Here is a 27807-nt window from a genome sequence, read left to right on the forward strand (position 1 = left end):
TTGATCTGGCAATCTGTGCATATGTTTGTTTGTTTTTTTTTCTTTTCTGGGCCCAAAATTCACTTAAACAACATGGTAAAATGATAAAATTCAAAGATCATATTCAATCCAAGAGCATAATCAAATAAACTGACAATGACTTCTTTATTTCTTAATAACTTATTTTTTTAATATTTAAAATAGTTTTAACCAAAAGAGGATTTGGTTCATTCTCCAAATTCTGACAAACAATTATCTTGCTTTCTTCACCATGAACCACATTTAGAGTGGAGAAAAACTACATAACTAATAAAGTAATTACACAGATATGTTACTGACTGTAACCCAGGGAGAGAATGGAAGGTTAATTGTTACACATACATGGGTTTTCCTCTGGGGTGGCTTCCCTCTCATGAAGGCATGGGGCAGGCCATTCTCAGGGCGACCCTCCCCGTCACTGATCTCGTCATAGCTTTCAAACTCACTCGAGCTCCAGCCATTGTCGAGGGAGCTGTTGCAGCCCCCCTCTTCACCAAGCTCCACATCGTCGTAGATCATCTCATCTGGATCTGTGGGAGACAATCACAGGAAATGTGCTTAAAAATATTATACTTGACTTTACTAGAACACAAATATGTGTTCATTCAAGCAAAAAAAGTGCTGATACTATAATGCCATTTTTTATACTATATCATTGAGACCTTTACAAAGAAGTAAAACAAAAATGAAAACATATAGTATTATGGCATAATCCTTTAAATAAGCTTATGACCTAACAGGTGAAAGTGTATTGATAAAAAAATCTACATTTTTCAGACCAAATAAAAACATCAAATACAAAATGAAAGACTAAAAATGAAAGTCTAAAGACAGGAAATACTGACTTTGTGAAATGTCAAAATGCAATCTGAAGTCCACAAACCTGTGTTGGAGTCAGAGTTCTCTCTGGGCACGTCATCGTAAATCACTTCATCTGGATCTGAAGAAACATTCACGACAATAAATGCATGGTTTCTCAATTCACATACTATAACTAAGCTAATCACACAACAAGCAGGATACAATGTGGGAGACCTAAAAGAAAGGCGCATACAAGGGCCTGCTTCCTCAAAAGAATGGGGAAGGAAGTGTCTGAGAATTCAGCTATGTTAAAAGAAAATAAAAAGAAGCTCCCTGGAGGCATTTACTGTGTGTGCGGAAGAAACTACAGAGAACTCCACCCACTGTAGCATCTTTACTAGATATTTTGGCTGGAGATATCATTTCTTACTTTCCATCCATGCAGTGTTGGCAGGATCTGATGCCCATTTAGCCAGAGCATCCTCTTCTCTAATAGGTGGATACTCTTCACTGAAAACACTTGAAAAACATGGAAACAAATAGTTTCTAATCCAAAAATATATTAACAAATCACTTTAACAGTCACTTTAAAATAGCAAAAATGTAGGAACCTAGCATATACATGTTAGTGTGACTCACCTGTCAGCAGATGTGTTGTTGCCAGTGCCAATCACTGTTACTGAAGGAAAAACGAAAAAACTTTTAACACCAAACATTTTGTTGAAGAATGTGTTTAAGTGCCAGAGTTCTTGTGATCCACGCATAACAGCTGCGATTTACAAATACAGTGTTCTGCACAAAAAACAGGATTTTAGGTCAGAACCTTCTGCATGTGCCACTAGGTGGCAGTGATGATAGAATAATTTCATTATTATGATTTTATTGTAAATATCCTTCCATTAATATAACTGACACATATATTTAATTTAGAATACTTTCCCTGACCTACTGCTCTGCCATGGTTACACTGATAACTGCGACAAAACGTCCTTGTCATGTGTACCATTGCCAAATCACTACCCAGATAAAAACAACACAGAAAGCCTGTTAACAGTTCTCTGCATAATACCCACACCTCTGTGATTTTTAAAGCCTTTAAAACATCTGAGTATTTCAGTATGGTGTGACCTTGGTAAGATAATTATAGTGTAATCAGGCGGTTAAGACTGCCAGGCCACATGCTTGGACTCAGCTACTGTGAAATTTTAGGGAAACCGGAAAATCCTCACAGCTAACACAGATCTTTGGGGAAGGCTATATTTAGTTCCCATTTCCTTGTGGCAAGGAAAAGAAGAGAAAGAAGAAAGGCAGGGGAGGCAACATTTATGTGTCATAGCTTTGTATTTCTAGGCCTGAGAGCTGAGAAACAGACATTTTGTTCAAAGAATAGAGCTTCTACGTGTAAAGAACTTTTTGTTGTTGTAGTTGTTTTTTTATGAATAATTTTATGAATAATTTAGCATAATTTAGTAGTTCTGGATTTCCGCCTGCAGGCTTCACTTTACCATCTTCATCCATGGAGAGATGTCGAATGATGACAGGAGTGGTGTAAGTTGGTGTGATGAGCGGCACACCCGATGGTGTTGCATAACCACATGGCACTGGCACCGAGTATCCTGAAGTGATGCCAAGAGGGCTGGTATGGATATCCTGCCCTTCTCCCTCTCGTTCTTTGGATTCCATTGGTGAGGAGGGGGAAGAGGAGGGCCCATGCTGCTGCTCAAGCTGCTGCAGCTGGAGAGGAGTGATGTCAATCACAGAATAGGGGTTGACTTTACCCTGGGAGGAGATGGCCTGTGGAGGGTGAGGCTCGCTGATAGATCCATTGTGGCATTCAGTGCCTGGTGAGGGAAGAAGGTGTAGTTCCATAAAGAGGACAAGAGCTGGGCAAAGGCTGAACTTTAATGCAGTGTGGACAGCACAATATAAAATAATGAGTGAACAAGGGGGAATAAAGAGAGCTTAATCTTGTCTGCCACCACTGCTGTCATGACTTTCAGTGATAAAAGCCAGACAAGGTCCAGCACCAGGCTGCCAGAGATACAAGGTGTCATGAGAGATATACTGCCCCATTTGAAGGCCTTACTTTAGCCTGTGCTGAGAGGGATGGATAACAGCCAGATAATGTACACAAAACAAAACAGAGGAATGCGTAAAATTCCTGATCGCTGTGACTAATTATACCTTATTAATATCAGAGCCCAACCCTACATCGGAGGACTCCCTGTACAAAGGAAAGGCTCAAGTGGGCTCTCAGATGCCTGGAGCTAGCCATAAACTGTCAACACTTTTGGGTTGCTAACCTGTTGTTCCAGAATCTGTCTCTGTGTCATCATCAAGAGGAGGGGGTAGGGGTGGAGGCGGTGGTAAATCTATCTCCCTGTCATCAGCTCCCTCAGCAGCAGATGTCCCCTCAGCCTCTGCTGTTGCACCACCTGCTGAGGAGGATCTGTTCACAGTAACTGCTGATGATTCATCTGTGTTGGAAGTGGAGGAAGGTTTTGGGGGATCCAGGATGGAAGAATGGCCTACAGCGTAGTGGCTCTGGTCCTTGCAGTTGGAGGCCAGGAAGTCTGCAGGTGCAGGGGGTGGACAATCAGCTCGAGGGATGTCATCACCACTGTCGTCAAAATCGAAGGCTTCTCCCTCTTCCTCATCTGCAAATGGGACACCATCGGCCAACACTGGAAACAGAAATGGCGTGGTGAAGATTTGACAATACTGATGTTGATAATACTTTTTTATAAATATATACTGCAGTGATAACTATCGGGTTATTATCTTTAGTTAAATTAGAAAAGAATTTAGTCAGTTCATTCTTTTGCTTAGTAAAAAATAGCTGAGATACTGTCTCTTAATTAAACTGTGTAACACGGTCTACAGACAAGAAAACCTTTATCCAGTATATGCTTGGGTAGAAAAGTTTTTTAAAGAACTGTTAAGATTTTTTATTTTGGTAAATGAGTATTTAAGAAGCAATTTACAAGCACAGTGTCTGTGTCTGTTTTAGTTCACGGACTGTTAAAGCTAAAGGACTGAACCAAATACAAACTTGTAATTAAGGGTGGGGTCTTCTACAGCACTATGTTTTCTTACAGAAATCTGACTGGCCCAAAACGTGCATCAGCTGCTTTCCTCTATAGCAAAAACAAACCAGGGTAAACGTAAAAGATATAGTTAGCGTTCAAAGGCATCACACTCACATCAGAGTGTTCACTTGGCAGCAGACAGGAAGGGAACAACAAATATCTTTCCAGTTTCCACTCTGCAATTAGGCCAGCAGGAAAGAGAGCTGTTACTCCCCTTTTAGCCTAGGAGTCTATGCATTTTTCTGATCTGACAAATAGCATGGGCTTGAGTTAGTAAATCTGGGGTTTAAAGGATTAAAAATTCACAGGCTCAACTTTTCACCAGCTGGCCTAACGTTTTGTGTAAGGAGGACAGAACGGAACAACTTTCAATCTCATACCTTTTGTCAAGTGTTGCTTTTATCTATAACAAATCCAATATTTTGCATGTGTCCTAAACTACTGATATTCTATCTGTCATGGTGTTGCTCCTATAAACCACAAATTCTTTTTGAGCAATCTCATCAGTAGTTACAGCTTGAGAGTATCATCTTACTGTCTAAACTCTTATCTTAGTCCCTCTCATATCCTGACTGTGTTCCCAAAGTAAATAGAAAATTCCAAGTGAGTGTGGTTTCATTTCCACCACTAAGTGGCTACCCCACCCCCCAATCCCCCATGCATCACACTGCCGAAATAGCTCAGTTGGGAGAGCGTTAGACTGAAGATCTAAAGGTCCCTGGTTCGATCCCGGGTTTCGGCATTTTGACCTTTCATTCCTGTCAGAAAGGGTTGTTTTGCAAACGCTCCATAAAGCTTTAACTAACAATCTAGGAAACCCCCTTTCCTTTCTAAGGATAGCATTTCTTTGCTCATTTAAGGTTAAAACTTAACCCAAGTACTACTCCCCCCTTCGCCCTATGGCAAACACAATGTCTTTGAAGTCCATTACAGCGGCATACACAACTCTAAATCATAGAAGTATGATTCCCTTAGGCTATGACAGGTAATCATTCTCCCTCACTCCAGTGTGTGAGAGAACATAGTGTGACTAATGTTCCAGGTCAACAGTGTGACCCTATGTCCATCTGCACCAATGACTGAAGGTGCAGGAACAGAGAAGTGTAAAGAGCAAACCTGGAAACAGAGATGCTATCTGTCTTTTTCCATCTGTGCACTAATGAACGGTGTGGGACACAGAGATAAGGCATGGATAGCTTGCTGATAGTCTATGGAATGTCAGGACGGTAGGATGAATATTCACATATTAATAATCATATAACAACACTGGACAAATCCAGCAAGAAGCAGGACTTGATTTCATTTGATTTGTCCAGATCAAAAATCACAACTGGACATGCAATATTACATCTACAACTGTGGGTAACAGAGGTCATTGGTAGCTGGCTGTATGAGTATTCCTGGTGTCAGCTTATCTCCAAACTGCTGGATGTTGATCTTACAGTCCAAATGCACATATTTCCCTTCTAATCTACTGCAGCCTCAACTTAAATTTAAAATATCAAAGGTACTCCATTTTACATAATTTTACTGAAGTACTAAAGCACACTACCATAAAGAAATGTACATGCAAATGTGACTAGCTGAGGTACTCATTGTCAATTCATAATGACAACATGGATTCTGTTCTGAGGACCTCCACTCAGTTACATAATGGTCATCTCAAATGAGTCACCGGGTTACAATCCACTTCTGCATCGCCCCAGCAACAAAGCAAGTGACTGGCCAGCTGGAGACGACACATTTCTCTGGCCTGTGGCTGTTGCCTGTGGCTGTCCCCGGAGGCTGTGTGTGTGTTGTTGCATCAGTATTCAGCCTGATAACTGAGACACATTGTCTGGTATTCACAGTAGCGCTGCACATTTTACCCTCCTTACTCCATGGTTACTCTGCCCACAGTATGGCAGAAGTGTGGAGGAGAGGAATCTCTGTTGTTTACTCATAATGTAGAGCTTCAGCAGATGGCCTTCAGAAGCTAGCAGGGGATTCCACCAGTGTCTCAAACACAAAACTAAACTCATCTGTTGTTGTGTCAACTGTGACTTGGAAAAAGACTGCAACCAAATAACAAATTTCCATCAAAGTCTAAAGTCACCTGTTCAAATGATATTCAGACAACTTACAAGGAATAAACTACATATTGGGTAGTTTTTTTTCTTTCTTATTGTCTTGTTTGGTCCTTTTTAAATCCTATTATGGGTGCAGATGATAAATACAACCATGTTGCTCATGTATGTCAGATATAATCTCAAAACTCACTGGCCCATATGGGGATCGAACCCACAACCTTGCCATTATTAGCAGCCCATATATTAAAGTTTATGTGTCGTGTCTTTATAAAAAATGGAATAAAATGTATATGCAACATTGTTGATTGTTGTATCACGCAGAAGTGACATTATACCAACCACTAACAATAAAGCAACTTCAGCATCGCTATTAATAGTACAAATGCTAACAAGGAAAAAAAGCCCTTGAAGGTGTTTGTAGTTCTTTCCAGTTGGTATTTACCCTCAGGGAGTCCCCAGATCTATTTGGTTTGAAAGCACCAATATATGAATGACAAAGCTTTGTTGACTTTACTTTCTGGAGGTGGGGGAGGAAAGTCTTCCATGTCCATGCTGGCTGCTCTTCTCCTGCACACGCTCTTCAAACAGCAGCATTCAGTGGGTCAACTACACCAACACACATTCCTAAAGGAAAAGAACAAATATCATAAAAAGGCAAAATTGGCAGGTTGAGAATTATTAACAAATTAACTAAGCAAAGAGGAATGTTTCCATACAGCATGAGCTGGGTATTTCTGACTTGCTGTATGTCAGTCACTCTGTCTACAAAAGCCCACCCACAATGGTTGTTCAATGCTAGTTTATCAAACCAGCACACAGCGAGGGGCACAGCTATACGGTCACAGTCTGGTACCTTTGTGTCAACATCAGATTTTGAACCACAACTAATTCAGACAAATGAGAGGAGTGAATGAAAACAAAAGAAGCTCTTAAAGTCCTTGCAGGGACTATTGACACTAACACATTTTAGCATACACCACAATCTCATATGCTAATTGTGGGCATGTGTAATGTCATGGGTATAATCTGGCTTTGCTTCAATTGTAATGGGAAGATTACACCCTGAAGAGTGACCATTATGAAAATAAGTGTTGTGGGGTGGGGTTGCATAGCTAGAACAAATCCATTCAAAATACCGTAGGTCTGTGTTGACTATTGTTTTTTAGTCAATTCAAACTAAATCAACAATAAACATGCAGCAATTGTGCTTACAGTGTTGTTATGCTCCTTTTCTTGTCAAACCCAGTGTTGTAGTTGTAGTTTTCACAGCAGTTATCTTTGATAAAGTACCACACATATTTTATCATCAACTAATAATAAACTTGACACTAGAGAGACCCATTCAAGTTTTAGGATGCATTGGTCAGTTGGACATTCTAGCTTAACAGCAGCCACCTATTCTGGCCCAGGGAAATGTTATTAGCATGCTGAGGCAGGACAGACCTTTGGACCTGCATGGGCATGACACATTGCATTCCTCAGCAACAGAGACTTTGTCTGATGTGCAAATTCATTTCCAGAGGTGACAGTTTCTGTCAATTGTCTCTAGGAAAAAACTAAATAAAAAACACTGTGCTATTATTTGCAGACTTCCTCAGCTCCCCAATATTCCTAGGGACAGATGACAGAGTAATGACATCATGCTGTAGCATAAAGCAGGCATTGTTGTGGTATGTATGGCCCATATTCTATTCAGCGCCATCTTCACAGTTCAGTACAAGCCACATCAGTCTACTTCTTACTAAAACAAAATCTCCACAACAGGAGTGCAGCAAACAAGAAGGATAACTCATTCTGTGTCTCAAAGCTTGTTTTGTCTAGAAATAATGTGGAATCCTCTGCCTCTTTGTCCTCCACCCACAAAGGCCAGAACAGAGGAGGTGAACATACAGGCCCAGTCTGCTGAATACAGTATAGCTGACAGATAATGCCAGCACTAACAGAGACAGGTAGAGTATACATAGCCTGAGGACATGTAAGACTTATAATAGAAAGGAATCCAGAATGAGCTAAGTCATGTAGTACAACTGAAGGTGCAGTATATTCTACAGAGGCTGAGGAAAATGATTTGCAACAGGTAGCAACACAAAACACATGGTTGTAAATCGGCTGGTACATTTTGGAGTGAGAACTAACAACTAAACTAAAATATATTGTTTGAGATTAAGGACAGCAGGAAGGAAGGAAGGGAAGGAAAGGAAGTCCAATACTCAGGTTTGCTTTTCCTGACACAATGAAAAGCAGACTGACTGAAACAGTTTCTAACATCCTTGGTTATCTTAAAGGCAGAACTATTAACAATTACTATCCTAGCTGGCTCACCAATTGCTTCTCTTGTTGCACATGAAGTGGAGAAGCAAAGACAACCGTTCTCACTGTTGGTTTTAAATCAAGCTGTGAACTTCTCTGATCTGATATAATATTTATTTTATTTTATTTTATTAGTGGTTTAATCTACCTTTGTTAGGCTGTGTACAGCACTTTGGCTGACGTTTTTTTAAAGTGCTTTATAAATAAAGTTGGATTGGATTGGGTTGGATAATTACCGGTAGCTTAGTTCTTTTTAATTGCTTTTGGAAGAAAACTAAAAGCACCTTTATACAAAAACATTTTGCATTGCCTGTGGTGTGGTGTGACTTCAAATGTGGTGAGCACCAAACAAGCACCTGCCTCACCCTATGAAGATGACCAACTCAACCAAGGCAGTGCTTACATTTGTAGCCTCACTCACCAACATGTTTCAGCATTGCCCACAGTAACACATTTAAACTATGGATCAAAACCTCACAGCTAGGTTAGATTACAAACTCTTGTTTAGAACACAAAATTATAACAATAAATGAATAATCACTCTTCTTTTATTATCATAATAATTATTCGGAGATCAATTATAAGGTACAGTATTACAGACTAATCTGAGAGCAATGATTGAAGACAGAGAGGAAGACACCACAAAGGTAAAATCACGGTTGATGACAGACTCAGCTGAGCATGTCATTACATGCTGAAAAGGCTGAGCTGTGCTCTACAGACAGGAAAACATTCATCTGGCTTGCCGGTGTAATGCAGACAATTTGTTTACCTGCTTTTTCCTAATAACCTACATAAGAATAAACAAACAGTACATTGCATACAGCACATAGTAAACCAACATAAACCTTAGTGAGGCGGAAAACCATGACCTACATCTACTTCTACGGCTGTCAACCTCTTTTTTTGTTTTAATCGATTACTTGTAATTCTACTAGACCCTAACAGGGATCAAAACAACTAACTAACTAACCTCTTTTTAAATGATGCTGATCTCCTGAAAAATCTTTACCCATAGCAGCAACTAGAGATCTGTTAAAATGAATAGTGCCTCGTGCTGCTCTACATCCAACACTCAAGCTTAGTAAGAAGTTCTGATTCTTCTGTAGTGGTGCACACTTAATGACAAGTGGCATTCCACACACAAGCTGAAAGTCATAAACAAAAGCCTGAAGGAGAGGGTGGTGAGAAAGAGAGTTGTAGTCTGCTGTTAGTGTATGTCTTTGGTATCACAGCTCTCTCTCTCTTGCCATTTTTATTGGGCAGTGTGTCCTTCTGCCAGGATTACAGTAATCAGGCCTCAACCAAAAACAAAAGATCCCGGGCCTACAAAGCCTGGATGAAAAAGGCTTAACAACGTACTGTAATGTATTTGTGGGGAGGTTCAGAGGAGGACAGGACAGTGCCCTGCAGCATACTAAATAAGGAAGCGAGGTACCTCTTGCTAGACCATGTACATTTAGAATTCAAGACCTTGGTTAAAGGCATTCCAGGATTTGTTGACTATTGCATACAGCGTGTTGACAGAATTTTATGCACCCTCTGGTTGTCAGTGCTGCAACAGCCTCTTCACAACCCAAAAAACTGGGGCCCACACAGGATCAGGCATGCAACTGTCACAGTACAGAGTATCTGGGCCAACCAGCCTTGACAGCACACCACACTTGCAAACATGCACAGGATAGCTGAGAATTCTTAAAGTTAGTTAAAACTTCAGATTAGATCAACTAAGCACAAATAATTAAAGTGAATAGACTGTATTAGTACCAGCAACCAATCTTGTAATTAGTTTTTTTTCCAAAATATCCACAAGCATGATAAAGTGTAGTCCACCCCAAAGTGCACTATACCCTTACTTTAAAATAGAAAACAATCAATTCAACCACAACATCAGAAAAAGTGCCCAAGTCAGCCACCAGTTCTAATTGTACACCTAATGGCTGTGGATTATAGGGGATGCACTCCATGATCAGGCCTGCAGGATTTTTATCTGATTTCAGGGGTGTGATCAATTGGACACATCAGGGTGTCCAATTCAGTAACACGCACTGATGCCATGTGTCCAAACTGAATGCTAATCTACAACAGCGACTCAGTATTACATGGTATTACATTACCCAACATGATGCAACATTTTAGTGACACATTACCACTGTACTACAATCCCTATGAGAGCACTATTTTTAATCACACTTATATATAACTGTCTTTTTTAAACACTCTCCTTAACTTGTAAGCAGATTCTGTTTTTAATATAAATATTGCCATAGCCCTCCTAGCCTGGGAGTCACTGGACAAAATTAAAGACTAGGGCTGCATAATATTTTAAACAGGGTGTCCATTTGAAAACACAGGCAGCATAGTCTTGGCTGTAACGCCTAACTGGTCTCCACCCACCCACTGAGCCACACCAAAGCTGTGAGAACCCATCATGTCACAAGAAGAACGCTATTTAGTACGTGGTGAGGAGAGCAGCTGCTCCAAAGAGCTTTTGTTGTCTAGCTGGATTTAAGCTCTAAAGGAATTTTAATATGAATAGAGCAACTCAATCACATTACAACAAATGACCACAGGAAACCGCAAAACTCTTGATCATCAGAGTACCAGTTTACAAACTGACTTCAAACGGGCGGAGGCTGCCCCAGATGTCAGGATTGCCACTGACCCTGAGCTCCACTCATCGTGGTTCAGCTAGGAATGTACCGGTAAGCGCTTATCTGTAGCTCCATTCAGAAGGGCATGGTGTGAACATGGGCACATTAATAAAAGGATTAGGCATTCCACATACCATTTCACCACAATATTCTTAGGTCATCTCTGGCTCTAAATTTACACATATTCCCAGTGGATATTCCACGCTGGGTGTTATGTGATTTTCTCACATCCACCTGCAGAAGAGCAGTGGCTTTTCTCTCCCAGCTGTTGCTGAACTATGCTGCTAATCCGTGTCTTATCTCAGTGGATTGTTGGCCAGTTGGTGGGTGGACAGTGACTCCATAACTGTCTTTCTAAAAATGAATGGTATGCTTCTCTGTGTACTCTGGTACCCCAGGCTTAGGTCACGGCAAACAGACAGCATTTCCACAAGCTCCGTTTGCCAAAGCAGTGTTACTGCCTCGTCACAGTCACAACTACTTTAGAAATTATCAATTCCTGGTATTCCTCCAGTAAAAAACATCTGTGGTCACAGACTATCACAATAACATGAGATAATGTTGGTGCAAAATAATGCCTCACCTACATAACAGATATTATTCTCTGCCTATACATTTTACTCTAAGCAACTGGAGTGACAGAAGAGCAAGAAATAAAGTGATTCGTGTTCTCTTGACAGCCTCCTAAAGCTACTATTACAATGGGGGGAGGTATTAAGCATCTGTGTTTGCAACCAGGCCACCCTGGGTATTTGCCAAACAAATTACCAGAGTGTGCACTTGTATGCATGTGTGAGACTGAATGTTCCAACTCACCCCTGTGCTGGCTGAGTGAACTGGACATGCATCTCAACAGACAATATAAATGAAGATCAAATGTATTTATCTTTTGAAGATTAAGAAAAAAAGATCCTTTTGTGGTGCAGAAAGGCAACAACAAAGGAAGTATAATTAAATTATGGGTTTGCTACCTGTTTAGACTGATCTTCCAGTTGACTGAAGCTGTGCAGTGCTTTCACTGAGGAATGCTATGCATGACTACTCGAATTTGTAGTTGACTGTCGCAGCTCAAGAACACTTCCTCAGCTCCTATTTATTTTAGGTGTGTTAAGTCCTCACCAAATTCCATTACTTTATTTAAGTTTTGGTCAGTGAAGCTAGTTATTTACTTCACTTGTTAGTTTTAGTTAGTCTTTCTTGTACTTGCAAACCATCCTCTGGAAAAAGACATCTCTGAAAATTGTGATAAGCCAAGTGAGAGACTGAAACAAGTTGAACAAACCATACAGAAAAAAGGTTTTAGCTGTTCCTGAAAGGGAAAGATTTCGAGATTAGAACGGACTAATTAACATAAACTCGCAGGAATACTCACTGTCACTGTGCAATAGCAGATTCACAGTGTTGGCAACTTCACAATGTTAGCAAGGGCGCCACGTTATAGCCATATCCCAATACACTTTTTTATAAATTCAATTAAGTCACTATTACACGCTAAAAGAACAATGTACACGTTTTCTCCATGAATATTTAGCTCCCTGTCACTGCTCACCTGTATGAACAACTAGCATAAAACATATGTCAGAGATATTTAAAACTTTGTTAGAAACTTCACAAAATATCCTTAACTCACCATTTTCTGCCTTTTCTCCGGATGAAATTTATTTTTCCACCTCAGTAACACCTTGCAAAGTGTTGAACGTAACACATATCTGACTTCAACACCACTAAAAAACACGCATCAAAACACATCCAGTTTTCGTTCTTCTTTTAACATGACTCACTTCGATGCAAGGCAGATTCCATCCATGAAAACCCTCTACCCTCCTCTATAGAGCTGATTGGACACCAAACAGAGTAGAGCGAGTTCTGATTGGCTGTATAGGACGTCAGTCAAAACTCCACGGCTCCTCCGGTAGGATGTTTCCCACTGAGGAGTTCCAGCAGACGGACCACGTGACGTGTGAGGTGGCTCCCCTTGAAACAGCTGTCCGGAGATGATGCTGAATTAAAGTTTTGTGTATTATCCCTTTTGAACTTGAATCTAAAACACTGGATAATTAAGATTCTGGGTATTTTTTAATCAATATCTGTTCAGTGTCTTAAAACAGGATTAATTAATAGGGTTTGTTATCCATTTAATCTGCTTATCTTCACTTGCTTAAAAGATTTTAGCTTCATCTGTAAATTAAAAAAACAGCATAGTAATAAAATATGCAAACTCATGAATGTAATGCAATATCAAAAATATAGAGGATATTATTATTCCTATTGTGCCCTCTGCTGGTAGCTGGACAGCATTAAATTAAACTATAAACAAAACTAAGACACACAGTATGTGAGAAAGGATTTATTCTTTAAATGAAAGCATTTGTTACTACACACATGACACTGAATCATTTATTATAGGGCACTTATAGGGGCAAATCATGCAAAGTAAGAATCCAATATTATGTAACGTGGATTTTGTATTAAAATGGAGAACAAATGTACAGTGAGGTGATTAAAATGGATTCTTATTTTGCTCATTTGGTTATTATTGTGTGTACAAACACATATTCCCTGTTTATGCAGATTCAGTAACTTTAGTTAAGTGCAGCTAAAATGATATAAATAGTAGGTGAGATGAAGTGTAGCTTTCTGTGTAGCATCCAAACAGCTGTTTGCAAATCCATACAATGAAATGTCTTGAAAAAGAAATTATGAAGGATCTGAATGTTTTTAGCAAGTCAGTACAAATTATGACAATACATAACCTCAACATAAGAGGCCGAGCTTTCATCTGCTTGCCTATAATACTACAATACCCCGTGGTTAAAATGTAACTTAGTTATTCTCTGTCAACACTGCTTCAGTTTGTCACATTGTATCTGCATGCTGAACAATACCGCCTTTGTGAAGTGGACCATTCCTGAGCCTTTTCTGTCACAACCAAGATAACCGTTTTCCTTTTTGCTGACGGAGACTCACAGCCCAAAAATGTGGCTCATGAATTGGTTAATATCCAAAGACTAAACTGATAAAAGTTCATTCTTTAAACTTAATTCAGTTTTACAGCTTACTCTGACCAATCACTTGTCACATTTGTGGAGCTGTGTGTGAGACAAAGGCTGCATTCTTCAAATTACAATTGTTTGGTGGCATTCAAAAAGAAAACACTGACCACGCTAACATGCACAAATTCAAAATAAAAGACATATTTCTACTACTACGTTTAAAATACTAAAAAAATATAAACTACCCAACACAGCTGACTGCAGTAAAAACAAACAAACAAATACGTGCTGTATACACGTATATATGATCCTAAAACCTGAATATCAGTGTTCAGAATAAGGCCTGTATATCTGATCTGAATTTACTGTGCACAAGAACTGTGTGAATATTGTTATTTTCCGTATATGCATGTAAACCTACTAAATTCTTCCTATGTCTCCAACATCACTTTGCCCTGGCACACATCATGTCAACTACTGCACACATGAAGTCCAAACACTGTGGATGTGCATTATCAATTTTGCTAAGCTTATGATTCCTCCAAATGAGGAAGACTGATTTATGAGCTGGTGTCATTAAATGGCTTCAACAAAGTGCTCTGACAAATCTTTCATTATCATATGACAACTAAAGTAGATATTTCACAACAGTGTGTGTTGTGGGAGATGCAAATGGGCAGAGCCACATTCCACTGCCACACAAAACCACACCAATTGTTTTATAAGCTAACCAGAAAAAATAATTAAAATGAAGATAAAAAATAAAAACTAAATCTGAGGGAAGGGGTTGTACAGTGTGACAGAACCAAACATGTAACCTTTAAAGCACAGAGGATGATGAGTAAAAAGTTTCACTCTGATTAAAATTCAAAACAGCCATCTTAACAACATTCCAATGAAATCCATTCCACACATTCATTAAAAAAATGAAATAAACAGGTAAGAAATGACCTCTTCAGCTTCGATGTGGTTTCACAGGAACCTGTGACTGACCCTTCGCCGGGCCATTTGAAGGTATCGGTTTGTTGCCAAAGTTCCAGTCCACAGGATTCAGCAGCTGCATGGTCTTCTTGTGCGTCCAAATGGGGTTGATGATAAACGTGAGCAGAGCGAGGCCAATCATGAATTGCACAAGTGGGACCATGGCCACATAGGTGGTGAACTCTCTCATGTTAGTCAAGGTTACCCACCACATGTAGTAAGTGAGTACCATGCGACAGTGGAACATGTGGATCATCACCCACTGGTTGGCTTTCCAGAACAGAGTACGTGCCCAGCCAGCCTATTGAAGAAGGAGATAAAGAGAGACAATCGTTGGAACATGGACATGACTCGAGTCAAATCTTTCAGTAGGAGTAACAGAGAAAGTTGTATGTCTGTCTGTCTTTTTTTAAAAACAGAACTTCCTCTTTCTAAGAATACCAAATGTTATCTGTTGACAAATCATAAGGTGCAAAAGACCTAAGAGGAACTGAAACTTGGTGATACTTCCAGTAAACTCTAGACAAGCATCAGCACGTGAAGACACTAATGATGTGATTTAGGACACTTTTGCTGAAAATAAAGATACAAAAGTTTCTACCTTTAGTAGCATCCAGGATATACAGGTGAATGGAGTACTCATCTCCAGCAGGAGTGTGACCATCGGTAGGAAGTGGCCCATGGAATCCCACACCACAGCCCCTACATATCCTGTCAGGGCGAAGAAATGATGTGTAGCCAGTGGGAGGTCAAATGACCAAAATACCACACTGGAAGCGTGAAGAGCTACGTTCTCAAACAAGAAGAATCCTGTGGCTGTGAGGACATTAAACCATGACCAGTCTTCTTGGCCCCTCACTCTGTCTCTGGTTAATGCAGAGTCCTCAGTCAGGGCCCGAAGGCCAGCTACACTACTCTGGATGCCAAACACAGCCCGAGTGGCTGCAAGGTTCCAGAAAACCTTCTCCTTAGTTAGGAGGGAGTTGTATGTGCGGGACAGAGCCACAGAGAGGAGGTGGGAGAGGAGAAACACTGCAGAATAGAAGCCAAACCCCAGGCCGATAAGCTGGAGGCGATAGTCCCATGAAAAGTATTCAGCACTAGGCTGAGGTGGAGAGCTGGGCTGCTGCTCAGACATCATGGTGTTGGGAGGACGTTAGCTGTGGAAGACGGTGTGAAGAGCAGCTGGTACACGCATTATGTGTAGGTCCAATTAAGAGCTGATAAAGAAATGACACACATCACTCAGATATTAGTCAATTACAAACAAAAATATTATAACACCTAATTCTATAACGTTATATTTTGGTAAAACTCGCCGGTGATATAGTTTAAAGGTTTTAAAGGCCCCGATACGTCCTGTGGTTACTCATTAAAAACACAAACAAAACTTCCAGTCACTCAAAAACACGGTGACTCAGAGCAAAGCTTAAACCTAAACACCAAAGAAACACAACCAAGTGTGGCACGTAGCTAACAAAAGCATTAACATGTTTACTCACCACAAACGTACAGCCAGAACCTTTATATCCTCGTTATACGGTGCAGAAGTGTTGCTGCTGAACGCAGTGTCTCTGTGTTATCACTCCAAGAAGCTACAACAGGAACACTCACATCATACGACTCCAATTTGATCACATGACATCCAAACAGGAAGTCACGCCTCGTTTTAACTTCCGGACATCCGATTGGTCAGCATTACTCAGAGGCAGAATCTTATTGGTTGTCTCTGTGTTTGCCAGACATTTGTAGTTACAGAGGGGTTGTAACAAGAGCCACATAAACCAGACTGACAACAGAACCAAGACAATTTGACCTAAATACAGAATACACATTAACAATAATGAGCGGTGTGTATATTTATAAGGTTTTTTTGTCTATTCACACTATAGAACATGTCAAAAACTTGTCAAACAAATTATTTGAAAAAAAATAACGTTTATAATCTTAAAAAGACATTAAATACTGCTTTGAGAAATATAGCTCTTAAATCGGTTATTTAAATGCGTATTTGTGTTTGTCCAGCAGGGGGCAACCTTGTATCGTAAATCTGGGTTTGAGCGAAATTGGCCAAATTTTAACATTCTGATAAGAGTAAGCATAAAGCTGCTTTAACCCTTATTAATGTCATGTCTTAAAAAATAAAACAAATATACAACAAATATAGGTTCCTAACATTACACAAGTAGTGTATGAATATTTTGCACATTCAAAAGGGAGAGAGTGAAAGCATGACACAGACAAAAAATGTCCAAACTTTTTCTCCAAAAAATTTAATTGCAGAATTATTTACATCTGATGACTTAAGCAATGATCAAACTACTCAAAGAGGCAAAATCTTCCAAAGCTCAACTAGGAAAGAATGGAGAGAAATGCATATGTTGTAAACTACTCAAATAAAAATAAAAAATAATGCACCAAAATAACACACATTGAACAATGCATGATGTGATTGACATAAATAAACACATAACAAATGTACATCAGTGTGAAGTGTCATAATTGTAAAAAAAAATCTTTAAATAAGCCTACATTCAAAATCAGTGTTCCGCATGCCTTTCATATCAGTTTTAAAACAACCATAACAAAGTAAAAATGACAACAAAATATGAGCAAGAGCAGAAAATAGTTATGTTTCAATGAAGCATATATTATATATTTATATATATTTCTTTACAAATAATGAATATTTGGCATTATATTCATCCTCACTATAGATATGATATACAAGAGATGAAAATAGTTTTAGCTAAACAACTACTTTTTCATTTTATCTAGTCATTATAGAGTTGGTTCACATTCCAAGTTCAAGGAAGTGTTGTATCAGTCTATATCTCAGCAAGTCTGAAGCTCTTTCCACGGCATGATTACGAAAAAACTCCCCTTGAAATAGGTCACACATTGTGGGTTAAAAGCAGATCGACAGTCGTACCAGAGGTGAGGTCACAGGATGTTGAGATACAAGCAGAGATGATTACAAGTGCAGTAGGGGGAAAAAAGGTAAGCGATGAAGAACTGATGAAGAATGTGTGGCTGTGTTATGATTTTACAGTTTGCTGAATGGGTTAAAAAGATGGCACTTGTAGTTCATTGTTGCCCTTGTGGTATTAAATGTGCTGCAATTGCTATTCTTGGGTGTTTTCACAGGGATCTCTAGAATAACTGCATTCTCAGATATGAAGTCCTCAACATCACACGTACACTATACATGTAAACCAGAAGGATCCAGCATATAATACCCAGTAAAATAGGCTGCAAGGAAATACAGGATCACTTTGTAAAAGGAGGCCTTAGAGCTGTCCATAGCTTTGGACTAAAATCAATACAAGGGTGGGAAAAATTTGACCCAGCTATTACAAAGATGGTTCAGAAAATGGCAAACCAAGGTATATATTTTCAAGTGGAATGGTGATTTCTATGGGCTATAAATGAGTAATGATGGTATATTGAGGCTGCATTTCACAATATTGTGTACACATCAAGTATATTTCACTCCCACATCTCGACTAATTCATTCCTAGTTTGGCTGTGAGATGAGGGGATAAGTATCATGCGTAACTAAAACATGGGAATAAATTCTATCTTGCACACACACAAAAAGGCATTTTAGCACTAAAAAATGGTAAAATGGTAAAACACAGCACGTGTTTGTTTTTTTTTTAATCTCTGACCACTCCAGGCCTCTGTAGATATTTTCGCATACCCAGTTCATATCTCTCTGTGGCTGTAAATTTAACATTTCACATTAATTATGAAGTGCTTTGAAGACTAAAAAATAGTCTCATTGCAATAATGTGAATGCCTTCTGTTCTGTTAGTAGAACAACCCAGGTGATGGATCCTCTACATTTGCATAAGGGAGAACGTCCTCTGGTGCTTCAGTGAAATGAGCCTGGCACAGATTGACAGAGGCAAATACATGTAGTGCTGATGCTTAAGTTCTACAGTACAGGCCACTATTCAGCAATACATTTATCAACACAAGCTTTGAAGGGGCCTTGGAGGCTGTTTGCTTGATCTCACCAAGGACCCAAAATCTTACATAAGCTGCTTTGCTTAGTCAAAGGCAGGCTGAAAATTACCCAGCACAGCGCCCAGCGATTCTCACAGAACAGCCTTCCAGCTACACAACGGCGTACAGCACCAGCAGTTTGGGGCTCAGTGCGGAGCTCTCGTCTCCTCTAAGCCAGCATATGTCAGGCTGAGTCTGTCTCTCTCCCGTCTGCCTGCCACTGTGGCAACAGCAGGGGAACGTCTCTGCTTTGCCAAATGCCTGGCATCGCATACCCAGACGCTTTCCAGAAACCCACTGTCATAGTGTTAAAGGTTCCTGCCTCTGCATTGAAAAACCAGCAAATTTATACATGCTTTTTTAAAATTGTGTAGTCTAAAGCTCAGCCATGGGCTATTAAAAGCTCAGTCTGTAACTGAAGAACAGCACTGCAAGTGTGAAACACAGTCACTCTGCGGCACACTTTCTGAGCTCTGCTACAAGAAGAGTTAAATCCCATGTTTTTCTTTAAGGACCTCACACATGCAAATACAACACATGTGCATGTAAAACACAATTTGTATCACAGAATAAATTATACTTTATGGTGAAGTTATTACTGAAAGTTGCACTGATAATGTCACACACAGTGTGTGTTTTGCGGGTGTGAGGGAGAGATGCAGGTCAAACCGCAGCTGGGTAGTAATCGGGAAATCAAGTCGACTCAGGCGTAGACTGACCCCAGATTCACCCTCTCTTTTCTGATTATGTCAGCACTCCGTGAAGGAAAAAACAAGACGCACACACACATTTATCGATAAAATACTAAAAAAAAAGTATGTTTAAGTTTTTACTGCTACATGGAAAATATTCCTGCTACTACCCAGAATGAAGCCAGGCACAGTTACTCAACCGAGTATATTAAGGTCATAAAAATAGATTTTAAGAATGATTGTTTGTGTAGCACTAATGATTTAATACATGGCAGCGTCATTTAGTTGGTTAATTATTGAAAGGTTTAATGTGGGTGATTTTAGTGTAACACTGGCATTAAGATGGAGACTAAACTTAGCAGCACCGATGTAAACAGTAGCTGAATTTTAGGTATTTTAGAGTATACCACTTTCACATTAAAAAAGTTAAAAACTGGGCTCCCCAACACAGCCTTTTAACTTGCATGTTACTGTTTGTGATTTGCTTTGCACTTAAACTACATTTTGATCAATTTCAGGTCCTATATGTCAACCATATGTCATATAAAGATGTCACAGCATTGGGCTGAGAGAGAAGAAACCAGCAGTGACTGAGTGATCCAGGCTGTGAAAGGACGGAGGGAGCGGCCTTCATAACAACAGAGTAGTGAGGGATATATAAATATTTTCTGATCGTTTTACAGCAGCTATATTCTAAAATGAACCCCATATTGAAGGCGCTGGATTGCGGGTGCATGCTCTCTCCTGTCCACTGTGGCCTCCCTGCTCTGCCTCCATCAAACACACACACAGACAGACCCTCATTTCTTTACACAGAGAGAGCCAGAGAAAGTGATGGTCAGCCTAGAACACCAGTCAATATACAGGCACAGAGCAGAATTTCTGAGCGTAAATTACAAGCTGTAAACCAATGTATGAAATTTATATGAATCTAAATATGTTTTTAAGGCCAATGCTACATATTTTAAAGCACTTAAATTCTAGCAGGCTAGGAATCTATCAGTATGATCATTTACCTATAGCTACCACGTGTAAATATTCAGCAACATTTGCTACTTGATATTTTCACACAGAGTTTGGGAGTGCTATGGTTGTAATGAAAGGCAAACACAGTGTAACTACACACACGTCTTCACACAAGCATCTAGGCAAATTCTGTTCTTCGTGTATTTCCTTTCAGCAGCAGGATACTTGGAAAGTTTTAGTTATTTGGGACTTGCTGCTTGGATCCCTCTGGAGTGCCTTTGCCCCAATTCCGTTTCATTATTTCCCCATTTCTCTTCCTAGAGGGACTCGGTTATGATATTGCTGAGGGAGACTTTGAACAACACAGATATTTTCAAGAAATATGAAAATTATGAAGCATTTCTTAGATTAAAGAAGCCCATATGCAGATATTTTGTTTATGTTTTTCTATCACTCCTCATTAACTGTGGCTGAGGGCACAACTTGAAAGGGCCTGAGAGAAGTACATTAGATGAAAACACAACAGTGTGGTTTTGTATACGTGTGTGTGTGAGAGAGAGAGAGAGAGAGAGAGAGAGAGAGCAGCGAATCCAGATTTAGCAAAAGCAATAGAGACGCGCAGTGGACATGAAGGGCAAATAAAACACATGATCAATATTCTTCCCACTCACAATTCAAAAATACAACAGTACTATTGTGAACTTGGGTATGTACATTTCCCTTGGAAATAGAGAGAATTGTAATTGTAAGTGCATAAGTGCATTTGTCTACACATTTTGATCTAAGGAGTTACACAAACCTTCACCTTTTTTTCTACTGCATTGATATAATGATAATGATGGCACAAGACTTGCATGTTTTTAGCTTCAAGTAAATGTCAATATCAGAAAGTTGGCAACAGGAACATGATATATTGTGGCAAATATGCATGTTGATGAGCTGATAGATGTCATACTTCTTCCACCAATCCACACCATGAAGAATGTTGAACTACAACCAGATTGGGTAGAAAGCTGCATTTTTTCAACACTGACCAGTCCAGAGCTTATTAAGGAAGGGCTGCCTGAATAACCTTGAGTGGGTGACCAGTGCCACATGCACGTAGTTGAGGTATTTCAAGCATTGGCACTTTTCAGAGATTTGAACTTACAATAATTTAGTGATATTTAGCTAGTAATTAACATTAAACCCCCTTTTCGCCAAAACAACAAAAGACAAAAACAAAAGTAATAATGTAATCTTAAATTAGTCAAAAATACTGAAGGGTGAGTAACTTTAACCATTTTTGAACAACTTGAAATAAATATATTTTCTCTCATTTACTCCTATTTTAGCTCAAAGTCCTGGTTGCTGGTAGGTTTTCAAAGCTGCACTGTTTAAATGGCACTTTGCAAATGCTGAAAAACTACAGACATACCCATCCAGGACATTGGATGAGAGAGCTGGGCATCATGATCCCCAGCAAACCAATGAGGAAAAAAAAACCCATGTCAGACATACATTTTTGCTTACACTCATTCTGGTGATGAGAGAAGAGCCTTAGCACATCCTACAGTCCAATGGGCACTGAGGATGGCTGTCGAGATCAGACAACAGATGGATAAAGGAAGAGTCAGTAAAGAGAGTAGCAGTCTAGAAAAAAGGCTAGTTTTAAAGTTGTTTGAATACAAGAGCAGGGAGACACACTGGCCCCTGACCCTATCTTCTCAAAGTCTAGTCTGAGCCTCTGGAATATAGATTTCGATGCTGTCCGCTCGCTCTGAGGCTGAGTTCTGCCGGAAGGAGGCTGCCCGCTTGGCTGCCATGAGCCGCCGTCGAGCCTCCTGCCGGTGTCTGTCCGGGAGGTCGAGGGATTTCTCCCTTGTCATTGCACTCCTCTGTCGAATTATCTTCTTTGGTACGGGAGCTGGTTGCTTCAGAAGCAAGACAAAATAATTAAGACATGTAACTGTACCTCAGTGTGTTACTTCCCATAGAAGGACAACTAATCACTCTCAGGCTGATGGAAAATCATAAACCATATAATAAAACTATGCAATAATATGTGGAGGCTGTCTGACAATGAGTGAGACTCCTCACCTTCTTCTCTGGGCTGTCAACGGGCCTCCAGTTGTTGTTTTTGATCTGCTGCAGCTGGTCAAATTTCATGGTGACGTCATCGATGGAAAGCTGCAGCAGGTCCCAGAACCCAGCAAGGTCCTGAGAGGTGGGTCGCGGCATGGCACTGGGGTCCTACAGGAAGAACAGGAAAGAGGAACCACCACACATGATGTACACAACCAAAACACACTGTTGCATAAGAATACAACACTGATTATTGCACTTCAATCTAAATCCACTAGATGTCCTTATCAGACCCATCAACACAGGCTAAATACCAGTTTGGGGACTTTCAGTTGAAATAAATGATGAGAACTTCTGATAGAGACTAATCCTGTCACACATTCATGAATGAGGTCTGAAATAATAAACTGCCTTTGTCAGTTCAGCCCTATTCATCAGTCCATTCCTGAAATGAAAGGAACGTCAGACTGAGAGGCGCTTCATTGTCTCACCAACTGCTGGCGTGCAGGTGTCGCAGGAATTAATGAGTCATGAGGTTTAATGTAATTTCACCATTTTCTGATTGGGCTTTTCAACCGAAATGTTCATGCGTATTTATAATGATGAAAACAATACTCAGAACAGAAACTCTTTAAAGGATAATACAAAGGCTGTCACCACCCAACTATAAGGCTGAAAGGAAATGTTAGCAGAATAAAAGGTCCGAATGATAAGAAATCAATACTGCACCGTTTCTCACATCAATCCTTCATATTTTCTTCTAAGACAAAAACAGTTGAGTCATGAATATCTTACATTAAATATTAAAAAACAGCCTTCGCTCTTTTTTAGTGTGTGTGTTGGACTCAGCCTCCGAACATGCACATCTCTCCTTTTATATCCTTTGCTGCTATTGCATGCAGAGAGGACAAAATGTTTCCCTAACCAGCACACCAGGTCTGAACAACAATTATCACGACGTTCCTGGCTGGCTGGTGTGTCAGCCAACTTTGTTTTTTTTCCCCCTACTTACAAAGCCACGGCTGTGCACAAAGCAGTGGAGATTTACACACAATGAACCATAAAGGTTGAAGCTTACAAACCCTTAATTGCAATTTTATTCATTAAAAATATGCAACACACAATGTACTTCACTTAGGTCTCCCTTTGGATACCAAGCAAGCAGAGTCTGCAGCTATAGTTGTCAGGTATCAGGTTTCTAAATATTATACCCACTTCAAGATAACCCCTAGACATGCTCACAGTCTAGTGACATTTAGTTTATGTGGCTGGCGGAGGCACAGTGAGACAATCATGGCTGAGTTATTACCACTATTCTGTTACAAGTGACTGTTCTATATTCTGAAGCAGTCGATCCTTCCACATCCTCCTACTTTTACAAAAAATGCAATAAAGACATCATGCAACATGATACCAAAATGATATTTGACTTAAAATGTGAATAAAAAGCAGAGCCTTAACTGAGTTGTATCAAATGACATAAAATTCATATTAAAATTGAACTTTTCAGTGTTAAACTGTATGGATACATGTCGATCAAAATAATCTTACTTTCTATAATATCCCCACAGAACAAACATTTTGCTTAACGTTCGGATAATATTATGTGATTAGTGTAATTTTTTTATACAATAAAGATGTTTGCCAGAGATTTGACTGTGCCCAGGACTACACTCCTGTTATCTCTGATTGCTGAGACATGGCCTTAACTTGTCATCAGCTTTATTCTGACCTCTGAAGTCAAGATCTTCTGAAAACTGTCTTAGAAAGTCTCACAGCTTCCCATACCCAGAGCTGGCAGATTTAGGAAGAGTCAGTGAGGTTTAAGCTTTGACAGTTATGTGCTTTAAGTCCTGAAGCACCTCCCGGAGTAGTGCTCTACACACACTGGACGTCAGGCTCTCTGAAAGTTGATTCAGGAGTTTAAAAGAAGCCAGCTGATAAAACAGGATTAAAGCTTTTAATTGGTCTGCACATCACAAACAAAGCCAAAATGTACGGTTAATATTGGCCCATAATGTATTTCTAATGCTGTCTGAGTTGTTGTAATGTGAAAGTTTGCTGAGTAAACTTGCATAATACTGTCTTCTTCATAAGGAAAAAGGACTTGATTTGGTCTACAAGGCTGGTTCACTGTCTCTAATCCCTGTACAATCCCATTCTTCCTGAATGAGCAGTTTCTGCTGCACATTGCAAAAACAGCAACACTATCTCTATTAGGTACTTGGCTAAAATCAATAAGTTGTGAACGAGTGCAAGTGCAAAAACAGTGCAAGAAAAATATGAGGCACCCTCTGTGTGTTTGTATGCTGGATGAGCAGCAGAGCAGCTGCTGTGTGGATATTCAGCCTCCTGTTCTGCAAAACTGCATCTCTGAGCGTGCACCCATCCACACTCATGTATTGTTCAGGTCACATATAAATGTGCTAGATAGCTATTGATTCACTGTTTTGCACCTATCTGCAATCAATGTTTTTTTTTGATTCAGTTTGTTAGTGCCAGCTAAAGCATTAAATGTGTATTGAAGGCTGGAGAACAAAAGGTTGTTAGGGCACATAAAGATGTCTGCAAAAGTTGGTTTTATTATGCAGTTTGGTGAGTCTTTCTTCAAATATGTCATGCATATTTCTCTTTCATCACACCTACACTGTGTGATGAAAGAGAATGAAAGCTTAGTCACACAATTAAGCTTCTGATAGGGATCTTATGCATGGAGTACAAACTCTACATAATGTCCAGAATGTACCCTACACAGAACTGAAGAAAGACTCAGTGTCCCTCACTTAGAATCACCAACAGCACTTACCAGGTTTTGCTGACACAGCCAGTAGAATTGCTGGAATTTCTGAGACATGAGCAGCTGAGCACTTCCCACTGCACTTCGGATTTTACCTAAAACTGAGACACAGAAAGCATATCGACACACAGAGTGCTTTACAGTCAGTGCAGTAAACTCTACCTGCAGGTAAGATACTTACTTTCCTCTGACAAGTCGTTCTCTTCAGCTTCTGCCTCCATCTCTTTACACCAGCCTTCCATTCTCTTGGTCTCATTGTGGAGCAGTTGCATGAACCAGCTTCCATCCCTCCGCAGGGAAGGGGACACCCTCCCTGACTCGCCTGATGTAGCTGTGCTCTCCCGTGGGGAGGGGGGTTCTAGCTGCCAGGTGGTTTCGCTGGTGGTCTCCCTTGGACTGGGGGGTTCAGCAGGGGTGCGGTAATCCTCTCTGTAGCTAAAGAGGCCCTGTGTGCGTACGGTCCTCACCGCCCCGTACTGGGTTGGCGTGCTGGGCTCTGAGTGACGCTGGAAACCCCCGCCGAACTGCAGACCCTTGTCCTCCATGGTGGGGAAGCACTCCAACTCCATGTCAGCCTGCACAGCTGCAGTTACACTGTTGGAGCGTTTGAACCTTCCCTGTCTGAAGGGCAAAAAAGATAAAAGACACGGATGAATGCACACATGACAAAAAGACAAATAATGGCACTAACAATGGGGCTATTGTTTATAAAAGTCAGATCAAACATCAAACATTACATTTTTCAAATGAGGTTAAAATCCCAGAGCCAATAGCTTACCCTTTCTTGTCATCCTCTACCTGGATCCCAACAGAATGGTACTCCCTTGATCCTTTGCTTTCAGATTCAGAGTCCGTGGCTGCCTCGACCTAATGTAAAGAAATAAGACAAACTTAGGTGCTTCTCATTACACGAGCTGCCATTCCCATGTGCTTCTGGGTTTATTGGAATGGGACTGGACAGAGCAACTTAATGGTACATGGCATGTCAAAAAGTAAACACAGGATGATTTATGGAGGCTGCAAAGGCAACAAGACTGAGGAGGTTTTCTGCGGAGGGTTTTAGGTGCATAAGGAAATTAACCTAAAGGATGAAGCAGTGTCAGCAGCTCTATAATAGTTAGTTTTCTAAAGCCTTCCCCTTTATTCATTTATCAATGAATTCTAATATTGCTCATTATTAGCTGGGTATGTAAAGCTCGCCTTAACAGTGATACAATATGAAATGAATATGTTGCACAAAAACTGTAGTGCAGCTCTAATGCACTTTGTTGAATAATCAGAAAAGTACTTTAAACTTTATGTTAGCTAGCATAGACTGGTCTTTGGCAGCTGTGTGCCCATACACAGTGACAGATAGGAGAACATTACTAAATATTATGGGGTGGGAAGGACGAGTGACTGATGATGATCCTGTCTGTTGCTGCATGGCTACAATCCTGATCCAGGAGTCCAGGCTCAGAGGCTCTTTATTGCTGTCTGCAGTGTTCCCTAGAGCCACATGTTTTACAGGCTCTAAGGAAACATTGCCAGTGTTCACCATTTTGTCTGTCACTTTTTTTTCTTGTTAATCCAGTTAATCATCTCTGGTTTAATTTCTTGCTTTTCCCCTTTTGCTTTGTCAAGCATTATTTAATATTTTATATATTATTTTGTATGTCCTCTGAAGCTTTTCAGTCCACTTCTTTAGTGCTCACTAAAGGTTTCTGCCATGACATGTTTACATGAGTTTACCCTTTCCATGTTGACCGATTAGCCTAGTGAGGATGGCTTGTCAGTTAGCTCGTATACATCTCTAACCAACAGCTGTACTGAAGTACATGTTTGTAAAGCCATTGGTGTATATGTGCATTTATTTATACATTTACGGGAAAATCTTTTAAGCCTATGTCTATCGAGTCGTTTAAACAATCTGACATTAGTAAATCTTCAGCTTAGCATAATATAATGCCTATGAGACTATGAGTCAAAGGCACTGGTTCAAAACGGGGCACGTGTCTGTTGTGAGCAAATGTCAGCCCTACCTTTGGTGCGAAGTGGTCAGTATTAAAGCTTCAGAGTGACATTTTTGGAGAGACATTTTATATTCTGTCAGGCTGTTTGGGAGAAACTGTTAGCAGAGAGGAAATGAGCGTAGAGCAGCTTGCAGACGTGACCCCTATTACTTTGTGTCAGCAGCAGAGCAAAGTCCACCTCATGAAAAGAGAATGAGTTTCATGTCTGTGACAGATGAGGACTGAAGTAAGACAAAGCATCTTTGTAGCTGTGCAATTTAGGTCCAACTAGGAGGTGTTCTGGTGCATGTACACACAGATACTGTACATAAGTCTGCTTACACATATAGAAATATACACACAAACACACC

The 27807-nt window shown here is 40.1% G+C and overlaps 3 protein-coding genes and 1 non-coding gene across 5 annotated transcripts in view; 1 reads left to right on the plus strand and 3 right to left on the minus strand.

The window, feature by feature from the left end:
- The window catches only part of arhgef10 (Rho guanine nucleotide exchange factor (GEF) 10), a 35635-nt gene extending 22897 nt beyond the window's left edge, over positions 1-12738 (minus strand). For both annotated transcript variants that reach the window (XM_028395853.1, XM_028395854.1), the window contains exons 1-8: positions 12572-12738; positions 6492-6601; positions 3123-3503; positions 2325-2660; positions 1459-1498; positions 1250-1338; positions 902-958; positions 361-548 (exon numbers count right to left, since the gene is read on the minus strand). In XM_028395853.1, the coding sequence (XP_028251654.1) occupies positions 361-548; positions 902-958; positions 1250-1338; positions 1459-1498; positions 2325-2660; positions 3123-3503; positions 6492-6528 (1128 nt within the window). In that variant the 5' untranslated portion in view covers positions 6529-6601; positions 12572-12738. The remainder of the gene's footprint in view (positions 1-360; positions 549-901; positions 959-1249; positions 1339-1458; positions 1499-2324; positions 2661-3122; positions 3504-6491; positions 6602-12571) is intronic.
- trnaf-gaa (transfer RNA phenylalanine (anticodon GAA)) lies at positions 4578-4650 on the plus strand. The gene has a single exon. It is a non-coding gene; the product is annotated as a tRNA-Phe (tRNA).
- Positions 12739-13324: 586 nt separating the features above from the next.
- Positions 13325-16559, minus strand: cln8 (CLN8 transmembrane ER and ERGIC protein). Its single transcript, XM_028396494.1, has 3 exons — positions 16418-16559; positions 15517-16135; positions 13325-15216 (listed from the first exon to the last, which is right to left on the minus strand). Exons 2-3 carry the CDS (start codon positions 16054-16056, stop codon positions 14890-14892), a joined length of 867 nt encoding a protein of 288 aa, XP_028252295.1. The 5' UTR covers positions 16057-16135; positions 16418-16559; the 3' UTR covers positions 13325-14889.
- Positions 16560-22159: 5600 nt separating this feature from the next.
- Positions 22160-27807, minus strand: part of dlgap2a (discs, large (Drosophila) homolog-associated protein 2a) — a 110735-nt gene continuing 105087 nt past the window's right edge. The window contains exons 8-12 of the mRNA XM_028395159.1: positions 26224-26312; positions 25627-26066; positions 25455-25546; positions 22664-22816; positions 22160-22497 (exon numbers count right to left, since the gene is read on the minus strand). Coding sequence (XP_028250960.1) covers positions 22291-22497; positions 22664-22816; positions 25455-25546; positions 25627-26066; positions 26224-26312 — 981 coding nt within the window. The 3' untranslated portion in view covers positions 22160-22290. The remainder of the gene's footprint in view (positions 22498-22663; positions 22817-25454; positions 25547-25626; positions 26067-26223; positions 26313-27807) is intronic.

The sequence above is a fragment of the Parambassis ranga genome, chromosome 22 (assembly GCF_900634625.1).
Source record: "Parambassis ranga chromosome 22, fParRan2.1, whole genome shotgun sequence".
In the NCBI taxonomy this organism is placed as follows: domain Eukaryota; kingdom Metazoa; phylum Chordata; class Actinopteri; family Ambassidae; genus Parambassis; species Parambassis ranga.